Source organism: Cherax quadricarinatus, chromosome 45, assembly GCF_038502225.1.
Source record: "Cherax quadricarinatus isolate ZL_2023a chromosome 45, ASM3850222v1, whole genome shotgun sequence".
In the NCBI taxonomy this organism is placed as follows: Eukaryota; Metazoa; Arthropoda; class Malacostraca; order Decapoda; family Parastacidae; genus Cherax; species Cherax quadricarinatus.
The window spans coordinates 25,413,889-25,428,824 of record NC_091336.1 but is presented as its reverse complement, the minus strand read 5'-3'; the positions used below and the strand labels follow the sequence as shown (position 1 = coordinate 25,428,824).

Genomic DNA, 14,936 nt, shown 5'->3' with positions numbered 1-14,936 from the left:
TCAAAAACGAAAGGAGAAATGGGAGGAAATGAAAAAGGAGAGCAGAATAACCCAGGATCAAATGGAAGGACAAGCGCACCCCCCAGAAACACCTGCAGAAGGACCCCAGCCACGACACCCCCAAGGCAACTGAACAATCCAAACCAACCATCACACACCAATCCCTCTGTTTCCACCCCCCACACCACAGTTACAGTATTAGAACAGAAGTTGAAGGTTTGGTACACAAATGCAGATGGATTAACGAATAAACATGAGGAATGGCAAGAAAGAATCAATGAGAAGTCCCCAGACATCATAGCAGTTACAGAAACAAAACTCACTGAGACAATAACAGATGCAATCTTCCCACCAGGATACCAGATCATGAGGAAAGATAGAAGGGGCAGGGGGGGAGGTGGGGTTGCTCTGCTCGTAAAAAACAGATGGAAATTCGAGATAATGGAAGGCATAGATGAGACGGGAGAAAGAGACTACATAGCAGGTACACTTCAGTCTGGGGAACACAAAGTGGTCATTGCAGTGATGTATAATCCACCAAAGAACTGCAGGAGGCCAAGAGAGGAATATGAAGAGAGCAACAGAGCAATGGTGGACACACTTGCTGAGGTGGCAAGAAGAGCTCACTCCAGCAGAGCAAAGTTGCTGGTTATGGGGGATTTCAACCACAGGGAGATTGACTGGGAAAACCTGGAGCCACATGGGGGTCACGAAACATGGAGAGCCAGGATGTTGGACGTGGTGCTGGAAAACCTCATGCACCAACATGTTAAGGACACTACCAGAGTGAGAGGGGAGGATGAACCAGCAAGATTAGATCTTGTGTTCACCCTGGGCAGCTCAGACATTGAGGACATCAAGTATGAGAGTCCCCTAGGAGCTAGCGACCACGTGGTTCTGTGCTTTGAATACATAGTAGAGCTGCAAGTGGAGAGAATAACAGGAGTTGAATGGGAAAAGCCTGACTATAAAAGAGGGGACTACATAGGGTTGAAGAACTTCCTGCGGGAGGTCCAGTGGGACAGAGAACTGGTAGGAAAGCCAGTAAATGAAATGATGGAATATGTAACAACAAAATGCAAGGAGGCAGTGGAAAGGTTTATTCCCAAGGGCAACAGTAACAACAGGAAGACCAGAACGAGCCTGTGGTTTACCCAACGGTGTAAGGAGACAAAAACAAAGAAGAATAGAGAATGGAAAAAGTACAGAAGGCAGAGAACACACGAAAATAGGGAGATCAGTCGCAGAGCCAGGAATGAGTATGCACAGGTAAGGAGGGAGGCCCAGCGGCAGTATGAAAATGACATAGCATCGAGAATCAAGACTGACCCGAAACTGTTGTATAGCCACATCAGGAGGAAGACAACAGTCAAAGACCAGGTGATCAGATTAAGGACACAAGGTGGAGAACTCACAAGAAATGATCAGGACGTATGTGAGGAGCTGAACAGGAGATTTAATGAAGTTTTTACGGTAGAGACAGGAAGGGCTGTGGGAAGACAGCACAGAAGGGAACATCAAGAGGGAACATACCAACAAGTGTTGGATGACATACGAACAACTGAGGAAGAGGTGAAGAAGCTCTTAAGTGACCTTGACACCTCAAAGGCGATGGGACCGGACAACATCTCCCCATGGGTCCTTAGAGAAGGAGCAGAGATGCTGTGCATGCCTCTAACCACAATCTTCAACACATCCCTTGAAACTGGGCAACTACCTGAGAAATGGAAGACAGCTAATGTAGTCCCCATATTTAAGAAAGGAAACAGAAACAAGGCACTAAACTACAGACCTGTGTCTCTGACATGAATTGTATGCCAAGTCATGGAGAAGATTATCAGGAGGAGAGTGGTCGAACACCTGGAAAGGAACAAGATTATAAATGAAAACCAGCATGGGTTCATGGAAGGCAAATCTTGTATCACAAACCTCCTGGAGTTTTATGACAAGGTAACAGAAGTAAGACACGAGAGAGAGGGGTGGGTAGATTGCGTTTTCCTAGACTGCAGGAAGGCCTTTGACACAGTTCCCCACAAGAGATTAGTGCAGAAGCTGGAGGATCAGGCACATGTAAAAGGGAGGGCACTGCAATGGATAAGGGAATACCTGACAGGGAGGCAGCAACGAGTCATGGTACGTGAAGAGGTATCACAGTGGGCGCCTGTTGCGAGAGGGGTCCCACAGGGGTCAGTTCTAGGACCAGTGCTATTTTTGATATATGTGAACGACATGATGGAAGGAATAGACTCTGAAGTGTCCCTGTTCGCAGATGACATGAAGTTGATGAGAAAATTAAATCGGACGAGGATGAGGCAGGACTGTAAAGAGACCTGGACAGGCTGGACATGTGGTCCAATAACTGGCTTCTCGAATTCAATCCAGCCAAATGCAAAGTCATGAAGATTGGGGAGGGACAAAGAAGACCGCAGACAGAGTATAGGCTAGGTGGACAAAGACTACAGACCTCACTCAGGGAGAAAGACCTTGGGGTGACCATAACACCGAGCACATCACTGGAGGCACACATCAACCAAATAACCGCTGCAGCATACGGGCGCCTGGCAAACCTTTGAATAGCGTTCCGATACCTTAATAAGGAATCGTTCAAGACACTGTACACTGTGTATGTTAGGCCCATACTGGAGTATGCAGCACCAGTCTGGAACCCACACCTGGTCAAGCACGTCAAGAAGTTAGAGAAAGTACAAAGGTTTGCAACAAGGCTAGTCCCAGAGCTCAAGGGAATGTCGTACGAGGAAAGGTTAAGGGAAATCGGACTGACGACACTAGAGGACAGAAGGATCAGGGGAGACATGATAACGACATACAAGATACTGCGGGGAATAGACAAGGTGGACAGAGATAGGATGTTCCAGAGAGGGGACACAGGGACAAGGGGTCACAACTGGAAGCTGAAGACTGAGACGAGTCACAGGGACGTTAGGAAGCATTTCTTCAGTCATAGAGTTGTCAGCAAGTGCAATAGCCTAGCAAGTGAAGTAGTGGAGGCAGGAACCATACATAGTTTTAAGAAGAGGTATGACAAAGCTCAGGAAGCAGAGAGAGAGAGAGAGAGGACCCAGTAGCGATCAGTGAAGAGGCGGGGCCAGGAGCTGAGTATCGACCCCTGCAACCACAATTAGGTGAGTACAATTAGGTGAGTACTTCACACTGACACCCACACACTTAACACTGACACCCACACACTACACACTGACACCCACACACTTCACACAGATGTCGTGGGGGAGAGCGTCTCACTAAGTCATGCGCATCCCGTGACGTCATACAGTCACTAGACCTAAGGATCTTCTATATAAACACATGTAAGGAGGATCAGCAACTATGCTGACAGCTCGGTCATGTTACGTATGTCGTCTCGACATACACTACTATGCTATAGGCTGAACAGGCAGGTGGTTCTGGGCTGATTCTATACAATAACAAATTCATATGTAACTTAGAACTAATGGATGGTATCATAATGGATGTTAACATAATGAGTTTTAACGTAATGCATTACAAATTATAAGAACAAATCATTGTACAATATGGATGGAATTGATCGATCGATCTGTATTCATGCACTCTACGGATTCTGAGGAAGAATAATTGCTGACAAACCTTACCTAACCTAACCTAAACTAACCTAAGAAAATACCATAAGCGTTGCACTAGTGCTTTATGCAACTATTGGGGCCACGTTTCGCTTTGAGTAGAGCTTTATCAAATCATGAATTTATGAAACTTGAGAGACTGAGGGGGAGAGAGAGAGAGAGAGAGAGAGAGAGAGAGAGAGAGAGAGAGAACAAACCACTGAACAGGTGGGAAGTGAACCCATGGCTCTGATGTCATGAATAGCAGGAATAAGTCATCAACCAACATTGGGTAAATGTGATAAAAGAACTTGTGGAAAAACAAAGCTAAATGGGGAAAATGTGCAGAGTAAGAAACATCTTAACATTTTAGACTAATAGTCGAAGCGCCAGAAATAAAATTAATGATCTGTGTTTGGTTGCATGTTCAAGAAACACTGACGTTATTGCAATAACTGAAACATAGTTTATTTAAAGCTTCGGTACGTGATTGCCGACTGCCAAATTCAAGGGTTTACGTTGTTCCATGTTCATAGAAATAAAGGGAAGGGGGTACAGTAGCGTTACATGCATAACACGGGTATTAAAATCTGTGGAATAGACATTGAATCTGTGTGGATAGAATTTCAAGGTCGAGAGCATTTTATTTTAGGTGCTATATACCGATTCTCTAATTTACATAGCGACAGAGGGAGACTTACCTGAAATGAAATTGTTAGGGCTCCTAGTCACGATAACGTAGTAATAGTCACTGCTGTGACCGAAAATTTAAAGTCCAGTGACTTCCTAGAAGTAGTTAAGAACTGCTTTTTGAAGCAATTTGTAACAGAACCTACCAGAGGTAATAATCTGTTGGACCTGGTTTTGTCCAATAAGGAAACTAGTCAATTATTTTCAGATCACTGAGGAGCTTGACGGGAGTGATCACAAATCTGTTACCTAGAGGCAGAGAAATTCAGCACCCTCATTCCTAACACCGTTTCCTAGGTATGTTCATGAAATATTGGTTTTCTATCCAAGACGTTTCAATGTCCAGATCTTCATCAACAAGATCAATGCTGTCGAGCCTTCAATAATGTTGATACAAGAACTCGATAAAGAAGGCAAACTTCCTTTCCCCTACGTTCTCTTGTATAGGTCTCCCAACAGTGACAAACTTCCCTGCAAAGTGTATAGAAAGCCTACAAACAGGGACGATCTTATACACTTCTATTCGCACCAAGACACCCTCACTAAAAGAGGTGTTGCAATTCGCTTCTTTTTTAGAGTTCTTTGCATTTCCAGCCCTTGTTTCATTGAAGAAGAATGTATTTACATAGCACAAGACTTCACACGTCTTCAGTTTTCACTTCTCTTTATCCGCGATTGCAGACTCAAGGCACAAGCTATCCTCAAGATATCCCCCATGGAACAGTCCTCCAAGCAGTACTTTCATGTCGTGATGTTGCCGCAAATACTCGCCAGGTACTTGCTAAGAGCAACATAAATGTTTCCACCATTAACATATCATCTATCAAAGACCTCATTACGAAACGCAGATCCACACCTCTAACTTCCACAGCGGACGTCTGCCCCATCCCCTGTGGATACTGTCCCAAGAAATATGTAGAGGAAACAGGCAGAGATATATTGGTCCGACTGAGTGAGCATCGAAATGCCAGCAACAGATACGACTTAAAGTACGCCTGTGTCCTCCACAAGGACTCCACGGGACATTTGATGAATTGGGATGAGACACGATTCGTCCTCATCAAACAAGACTTTAGACGCCCATTATGTCTGGAAGCCTCGCTAATTACCGTCAGCGACACCAAAGAACGTAATACTGGAAGCTATATTGTGTACCTGTCCTCATCGTAATGACACGAGTCGTAAAGAATCACTTGTAGTGAGTTCAATCCCCACCCGTACCCTGGTTTGTATGCAGTCATGTCATTACGATTTCGTGAGTCATGATGACGGCTTTGAGGGGACTTGAGCTAGAGTTCATCACGGTTACGCTGGCGGGAGATTTATCTATATAAACTTGCATTTGTGGTCACAGCTTTACACATGCTAACCTCCCTTTGGTATATAAATATACCTAGTTGCATGAATCATTTTGTAGCCAGCTGACCCAGTGGCTTACGCACTGGTCTCTTGTTTTACGACTCACTTGACGTAAGTTAAATCCTCACCCGTTCCGTGGTTTAATTTGGAATTCTTCAGGTCACCATTCGTCGCTCATACCTCACTCTTCGCCTCTATATACTGTCTTTTTAACCTCTATATGTTAGAAGTGATCAAGGTCCCAGGACCGAAACGTTTTCTAATAAATATGTCCTAGTGTTTGCTTATGTGTTTTTCTAAACGAATTTGTCGGTATTTATTACTAAGGTTTATAGCATTTTCCACAGTTTTTATGTTATGTCCTAAAATTCCAGTCCAGATTATTTGAAATCGTGTTATTATGATTTCGTGAGTCACGAGAGAGAGAGAGAGAGAAATTGTTCACAATGTTAATCTGACCTCAGCATCAGCATTAATTAAAATAATCTAAAGATCTTACTTAACGTTGACACAGCGCTGGGTTCGCGACGGAGGGCCACCTGAGAGAAGAATCGTCCGTAATCCATAATGAGATGCTATACTTAAGTTGCGTTATTGTCACTTTCGAGGGATGCTGCGACGATCTTGAGAAACTGAGATCGTGGGATGCTCTAGCACACGTTTGAGGTGGCGGAGGTTGTAAAGCAGACTGCTGACCACATTATCAACTTGTGCTTATCAGGCAAGACTTGCCGAGACATCCAGCCGGGATGGTACACTCATCCAAGTTGAGTCATACTGACTCTCAACTTGGATGTGTTTTGATTTTTACCACCGTGCTTGCTCTTGCCCTCTTTGACGATGTTACACCGGTGCTCTTCACCAACCTCAAGACTGAGGGAGTGATTACTTCGTCTTTTGTATGTAGTTCTACTGTCTTCCCATTAAGTCCTTGAATTTGTATTGATGAAGCCACTGGATGGTGAAACATCTACAATAAAGATGTACATGAGTCTAATTCTTCATCTTAAGGTTATTAACCGAACCACCAAACCTCTGGTCACAAACCTCAGGATTTGGTAGAGTGCACTTTCCTGAGTAAAGATGTCTTGTGCAAATATATTTATAGTCAGCATGATAAATAATAGTCGGAAATTGTAATTATTGTCAGTGCAATACACGAGTAATCATAATTAAATATATTAGTTGCACTTGTGTCCTTTTACTTTACAGTATATTACTCAAAACTCTGAAGACAGCAATACCTGTGAAAGTTTGAAACATGCTTGCAAACTATCCCAGGTCAACACAGTAATTATGTATGTTGACAACATCTAGCCGGTTGCCGCTCCACGGTGACTATGTCCTTAAAATCAGAACACATTAAATTCATACATGACCTAGCGCTGACACTATGTCCACAATAACAAAATGTAAGATGAGTTAGTAAAGAGTGTAGCGGAATCAGCGCTGGGTCATGTGTGAATTTAATGTGTTCTGATCTTGACTACAGTTACCGTGACGTGGAAAGTTAACAGTACTGTGATGCGTCTTTCCTGGGAGGACAGACAGGGCTTATGTGTGTGGAGAAATTTTCTCCAGGAGGGGGGTATCAGCCCCCTTCAGCCCCTTCAGCCCATTTCAGCCCTGAGGGGCCCAGACCTCTCAGAAGGGGCAAGCGTCTTGTTTACTGCTACAGTGAGTAATTGATCACAGATGCCGTATGAGTATGCGACCTGTGGTCAACCGACCATTGCTCCTTGCAGTCCAGTGTTGCAGAGTGTATTTTAATAAGAGACAGTACATCTCTTACTTTAGCAGGACAATTAAGGAAAATCCTGCTCCCACTTCGTTACCATAGTAAAGATAGTGGACATTGTTGTCTATGCTTAAGACAGCAAGAATCAAACCTTCTGCTTTGCTTCATCGAGGAAGTGGCAAGGAAGCAAAAAGTACTAGGTCAGCTTTTTTTTTGTGCTAGGGGAGTGACGGCATGGGCGCTGTGGCGTCTTCAGATTACTTTTGACTCTACTGAGAGTGACACTGATGCCAGGATAACCAACAAAGAACGATCTGTGCGTTAGTGTGAACAAAGTGTCTCATAAAACACAATAAACACTTAAGAGAAGTGTGATCAGCTTCTTCAGTGATAACATTGTGAACAATAAAGACAAATCTTGTGGAACATAGTGTACCAGTGTGCGTTTCCTAGACAATGGAAGACGTGGACATCCAAGGACACTTCAGCTTCTATCAAGTCACCGATACCTGTTGAAGGTGTGAAGAACACCATAGCTCACATTACAAGAGCAAGGTATGTTACGAATTTCTTGTAGAACGGGGGACTGCGCAGTTCTTGAGTCACAAGGAGTTTGTAATCAACCTACAGTCGGCAGTAAGGTGTGGACTTTTGAGTCCAAACAAGTATGTATTTTGTCAGCCATCAGTGAATGAAATATACTGACATAACACCCCCTAGGGGTAATTTATAATCTTACAAATTATATTTCTTGACAGCCCGTTGTGAGATGATTTCGACAGCTTCTAGACCTCGTCTGCAGGGGCGGCTGTGCAGGTGATGAGTTGTCTTTAAGTTAAGTTTTCACTGTCTAAACTTAGCTGGTAATGCCATTTCTCAACAATGTGAGTATATTATTAATCTTTTAATTCACTAACTCGTTTCGGATGCTGGTTTTGCTTTTGTTTGTTGGATGTTGATTCAGCGTTGTCTAATGGTGAACTCAGTCTCAGTTAAAGGTTCTTTTCGCATATTAAGTAGTGAGTGGCCTTATTAACTGGCCAGCATTGTGTACTCGGCTGGGATTGTGGGGAAGTAGCCGAGGGCTGAAGCTTGCAGTTGCCAAAGCTTGGAAATGCCTACCATGTGGAGAAATTTTCTCCAGAAGGGGGGCATCAGCCCCCTTCAGTCCCTTTCAGCCTCTTTCAGCCCTGAGGGGCCCAGCCCTCTCAGAAGGGGCAAACATCTTGTTCACTGCTACAGCAAGTAATTGATCCCAGATGCAGTGGGTCAAGCAAGAGTCCAGTGTTACAAAGTGTAGTTTAATAAGAGAGAATCCATCTCTTACCTTAGCAGGACATTTAAGAAAAATCCTGCTCCCATTTTATTACCATGGTAAAGATAGTGTACATTGTAGTCTATGTTTAAGACAGCAAAAATCAAGCATTCTGCTTTGCTTCATAGTGGAAGTTTAGCAAGGAGGGAAAAAATGCTATGTCAGCTTTTCCTTTATGTTCTAGGGGCATTGCAGTGGCGTAGGAGGCTGTGAGGTCAGATTACTTTTCACCATACTGGGAGTCACACTGACGCCAGGATAACCAACAAAGAACACTGATCCGTGCGTTATTGTGAACGAAGTGTCTCACAAAACACAATAAACACTTACAGAGAAGTGTGATCAGTTTCTTTAGCAAACAGATTGTGAATAATAAAGATAAAGTTTTGGAAATATGCTGACATAATACCCCCTAGGGGTAATTTATTTTCAATATATATCTTTTTCAGCTCATTGAGAAGTGGCTACAACAGCTTCTCAAGACCTCGCCTGCAGGGGCGGCTGTGTAGGCGAAAGCTGTCTATCAAGCTAAGTTCCCCCTATATTTAATCTTTAACCTTAGCTGGTAAACCATTTCTCAACACACCACTTGTTAGGTAGGAATTTTGTACTAGGCTATGACAAGCATATTTACTGCAGCTTCATCTATAAACAAATAATTTATATAGAAACCCATCATGCAATGTTATGAAAAGTAAATAGAGAAAAAAAATATTGCGACAGTGCCTCTAAATATTATCTCACTGCTAAAGCAGATACTAAGTGTACTAGGGACTGGAAAAGAGAAATAAATATTATTGTATATGAGTAAAAGAGCGAAGAGTGAAAATGGCAGGCATTAGGGGGGTACAGGCTGCCATAATTATATTTATATTTCTTCTTCAATTCCATGAAGAAAGAAATCAGTCATGGGGGTTGGAAAAGGTGAATGGAGTAACAGCGCCCTGGACAGTAAAAGCCCAACAGTTGCCATCCTACCAGAAAAGTAAATGTCACTATCGCCGCAAGGTATGGCAACACCGCATACCTAAACAAAAACAGTGGCACACAGCTCTTATTGTAGCGCTCTTAAGTGGTGATATCCAAATTAATCCAGGACCTCAAACTATTGTGCAGAGGCAAAACAGACAGATAAATGACGGCAATAATGACGGTCTAGCAGCTAGGAATGATAACCTTAATTCCATATGTAATGCATACATAGGTCAATGTGAGACAATACAGCCATTATTATCTCAAACACTACCAAACAGGTGCATACACTGTACTAAAGTACGCATGAAAAACAGAAAAGGCACCTTATGTAAAATGTGTAAGGGGTGGGTGCATGATGGATGTATGTACAATTATAGCAACGGTGCCAGAATTCATTTTGTGTGTAACAAATGCACTTTGGCACAGTTACCCTTTAGCAGTGATGACATTGATTTACCAAATTTTAATACAAATGACCCATTGCCATATATTGATGATTATGATTGTTTTATGAAAACAGGCCTTCACTTTATTCATGTCAATGCAAGATCACTTCTTCCTAAATTGGCAGAGATTAGGATTCTAGCTAACAAAATTAGGGCGGCAGTTATAACCATCTCTGAATCTTGGTTGGATGATACGGTGACTGACGACGAGGTCAAAATAGATGGTTACAATATAAAACGCTTAGATAGGAACAGAAAGGGTGGTGGAGTATGTGCCTACATTAGAAATGACTTAGCTTACAACCCAAGACCTGATTTAAATAACAATAAACTGGAGATTCTATGGTTTGAAGTGCTGCTTCCTAAGACCAAACCCATCTTAGTAGGAACTAGTTACCGCCCTCCTACCCAGGACCAGTTCTTAGAAGACTTTTCCAGAGTCTTGTCCGGAGTTGAAAACAATTGCGAGACAATAATACTGGGCGACTTCAATATCTGTTTTCAGCAGCAAAATAACGGGCTATGCAAAAGGTATAAGCAAATTCTAGGATTAAATAGTTACACTCAACTTATTAATACTCCAACCCGGATCACACAGTTCTCAGCCACCCTAATTGACCACATACTTTGTAACCGCTCTGAGAACATTAGTCAGTCAGGCGTCATTACCACAGGTCTTAGTGATCATTTCATCATTTACTGCACCAGGAAAATAACTAGGGATAGGATAGGCCTACACAGGACAATAAAAATGAGGTCAACTAGAAACTACAGTAAAGAAACACTGGTAAATAGGCTACACAATTGTGACTGGACAGAGATAACAAGTTGCACGGACGTAAACGATGCCTGGGAAAAATTCAAAACAATGTTCACTACCATCCTTGATAATATTGCACCAGTTAAAGAGGTTAGGATTAAACGAAGAACTGAACCCTGGATGAATACTGAGATATTAGATAATATGAAATTCAGAGACCAGCTGCTAAAAAGATTTAAAGCAAACAGACAGGATATTGCAGCACTAAATGAATTCCAAAGGGTGAGGAACAGAGTACAGAGACTTATAAAAGGAGCAAAGGCAAAGCACTACTGCTCAAAAATTGAAGAGTATAAGCATAACCCCAGAAAGCTCTGGCAACAACTAAAACAGTTGGGGTATAGCCATAAGCCAGTAGATAGGTCTAACATAGTACTCACTATCGATAATGAGGTATGCCACGAAACATCTAAGGTGGCAAATTGCTTTAATTCATACTACACATCTGTTGCATCAACACTAGTAAGTAAACTACCAGCTGCATCAAATACCTTTAACACAGACTCTGATAAGTTTCAAACATACTATACCAATAAAGGGGTAACCCCAAACAGTTGTCAACTAGTAAGTGTATCTCATGACTTTATTCAAAAAGAACTAAGCAGGTTAAACCCAACTAAGAGCACAGGCCCTGATAACATCCCGTCTAAGTTCCTAAAAGATGGTGCTTCTGAACTGTCAATCCCTATTGCTCACATAATAAATCTATCAATCACCACTAATACAGTACCGGAGGGGTTCAAGGAGGCCAGAGTTACTCCTATCTTCAAGAAAAATAGTAGGTCTGATGTAAGCAACTATAGGCCTGTTAGTATACTCAGTATAATATCTAAAATTCTAGAGAGGGCGGTGTATTCTCAAGTAGTTAAGTACCTTAATGACAACAACATTCTCCATAGCTATCAATCGGGCTTTAGAAGATCCTACTCAACCGACACCTCCCTTATTAATCTGATGGATTACCTGAGAACTGAAATGTCAAAGGGGAACCTCATAGGCATGGTAACCTTAGACCTGCAAAAGGCCTTCGATACTGTCAACCACAATATATTATGTAATAAACTTCAAACTATCGGTATAGGTTCTGTAGACTGGTTTAAGTCCTACCTTAGCAACAGGAGACAAATAGTCAAAATCAACAAAACAGAATCAGAACCCCTGCCGATAACATGTGGAGTTCCCCATGGTAGTATTCTGGGTCCCTTATTATTCTTATGTTATGTCAATGATATGCCTATCAGTGTCAAGTGCAAACTCCTACTGTATGCAGATGACAGTGCTCTGTTAGTGTCAGGTAAAGACCCACAAGATATTGCTAATGTTTTAACACTGGAACTGGAGTCCTGCAGCAAATGGTTAGTAGACAACAAACTATCATTACACCTAGGGAAAACTGAAGCCATTCTCTTTGGCACGAAACATAAACTGAGAAGGGTAAATAATTTTAATGTTCAATGTAATGGGGAGCCCATCACTTTGGTTTCATCAGTAAAATATTTGGGAATCCCCTTTCACCCATGCATGTCAGGAGAATTGATAGGGAACAGTGTAGTAAAGAAAGCGAATGCCAGACTGAAGTTCCTGTATAGACAAGCGCAGTGTCTACCTACTGAGGCTCGCAGGACTCTATGTCTAGCCCTTATACATTGCCATATGGATTACGCTTGCTCTTCTTGGTACTCTGCCTTGACAAAAAAACTGAAAGATAGACTGCAAATCACCCAGAACAAAATCGTAAGATTCATCCTGGGGCTGGGACCAAGAGAACATGTAGGCCAGGATGAATTACAGCAGTTGGATATGCTGAATGTTGAAGACAGAGTAAAACAACTGAAGCTAAATCATGTTTATAAAATTGCTCACAAGCAATGTCCAGAATATCTTGCTGTCAATTTTGTCAAGGCTGGGAACCAAAGCAATCATAGAACTAGGGGGAGAGAGCACAACTTTGTAGTACCCACAGTCAGTGGCCAGGCTTCAAACACCTTTTATTGTACAGCAATAAAGGAATGGAACAGACTACCCGCACATGTCAAAGCCAGTCATAGCGTGAACCAGTTCAAGAAGAGTGCCAAAAGGTGTCTGATGAATGTAGCTACAGAAAGGGAGGGGAATGATTTTCTATTTTTTAGCTAACATATGTGTAAATTTTACCTTATTCCTTGTAATGACCCTCGTATTGTAGATAGTCTTAATGACCTTGGTGTCGCAGATAGTCTTTTTAGTATGATAATAAGATGTTATCTTCATTGTAGAACAATAAGAAAATATTATAACCTTTATACTATAAAAATAAGGTAAAAGGACCCCAATGGAAATAAGTCACTCTGTCTGACTTTTTTGGGTTATCCTAGGTTCTCTACACATATGCTGCTATATATGATAATTCTATGTAACTGTATTTGTGTATACCTGAATAAACTTACTTACTTACTTACTTACTTACTTACTTATAATAACAACTCTGAGCTAAACATTAATCATTAAACACTAAAAACAAAAACTAATTAACAAAGGTTATAGCTAGCCGCACCAACACACACCACTACCATCATCACCCTCATCAATTCAACACCATCACTCATGGATAAATTTTGTCCACATATGATGGTCCACTTTACTTGTTATTAATTTCTTTTACGGATCCAATTACATAGAGTTTACCTGGAGAGAGTTAGGGGGGTCAACGCCCCTGCGGCCCGGTCTGTGACCAGGCCTCCTGGTGGATCAGAGCCTGATCAACCAGGCTGTTGCTGCTGGCTGCACGCAAACCAACGTACGAGCCACAGCCCGGCTGGTCAGGAACCGACTTTAGGTGCTTGTCCAGTGCCAGCTTGAAGACTGCCAGGGGTCTGTTGGTAATCCCCCTTATGTATGCTGGGAGGCAGTTGAACAGTCTCGGGGCCCCTGACACTTATTGTATGGTCCCTTAACGTGCTAGTGACACCCCTGCTTTTCATTGGGGGGATGTTGCATCGTCTGCCAAGTCTTTTGCTTTCGTAGTGAGTGATTTTCGTGTGCAAGTTCGGTACTAGTCCCTCTAGGATTTTCCAGGTGTATATAATCATGTAACTCTCCTGCCTGCGTTCCAGGGAATACAGGTTTAGGAACCTCAAGCGCTCCCAGTAATTGAGGTGATTTATCTCTGTTATGTGCGCCGTGAAGGTTCTCTGTACATTTTCTAGGTCAGCAATTTCACCTGCCTTGAAAGGTGCTGTTAGTGTGCAGCAATATTCCAGCCTAGATAGAACGAGTGACCTGAAGAGTGTCATCATGGGCTTGGCCTCCCTAGTTTTGAAGGTTCTCATTATCCATCCTGTCATTTTTCTAGCAGATGCGATTGATACAATGTTATGGCCCTTGAAGGTGAGATCCTCCGACATGATCACTCCCAGGTCTTTGACGTTGGTGTTTCGCTCTATTTTGTGGCCAGAATTTGTTTTGTACTCTGATGAAGATTTAATTTCCTCGTGTTTACCATATCTGAGTAATTGAAATTTCTCATCGTTGAACTTCATATTGTTTTCTGCAGCCCACTGAAAGATTTGGTTGATGTCCGCCTGGAGCCTTGCAGTGTCTGCAATGGAAGACACTGTCATGCAGATTCGGGAGTCATCTGCAAAGGAAGACACGGTGCTGTGGCTGACATCTTTGTCTATGGCAAGAAAATTAGATTTTGGTGTTTTTCTTTGGTAGCACGTTGCTCTCATGATTACAAGAAGGAGGATCAAATTATCCACTAGCCCTTGCGCCTAACATTAAATAAAATAATAATGAATAAAAAATAAACACATACACACACGTAAGGAAATGAAAGTGCAAAGGTTTGCAACAAGACTAGTCCCGGAGCTAAGGGGCATGTTCTACGAGAAGTTAAGGGAAATCGACTTGACAGCGCTGGAGGACAGGAGAGATAGGGGGGATATGACAACGACGTATAGAATACTGAGATGAATTGACAAGGTGGACAGAGACAGGATGTTCCAGAAATGGGACA

At 42.4% G+C, this 14,936-nt stretch overlaps 1 protein-coding gene across 1 annotated transcript in view; it reads right to left on the bottom strand.

Moving 5' to 3' along the window:
* Positions 1–6,398, bottom strand: part of LOC138853983 (kynurenine/alpha-aminoadipate aminotransferase, mitochondrial-like) — a 37,744-nt gene extending 31,346 nt beyond the window's left edge. Inside the window, exon 1 of the mRNA XM_070094234.1 lies at positions 6,145–6,398. Within this exon, the coding sequence (XP_069950335.1) occupies positions 6,145–6,211 (67 nt within the window). The 5' untranslated portion in view covers positions 6,212–6,398. The remainder of the gene's footprint in view (positions 1–6,144) is intronic.
* Between the last annotated feature and the right edge of the window lie 8,538 nt (positions 6,399–14,936).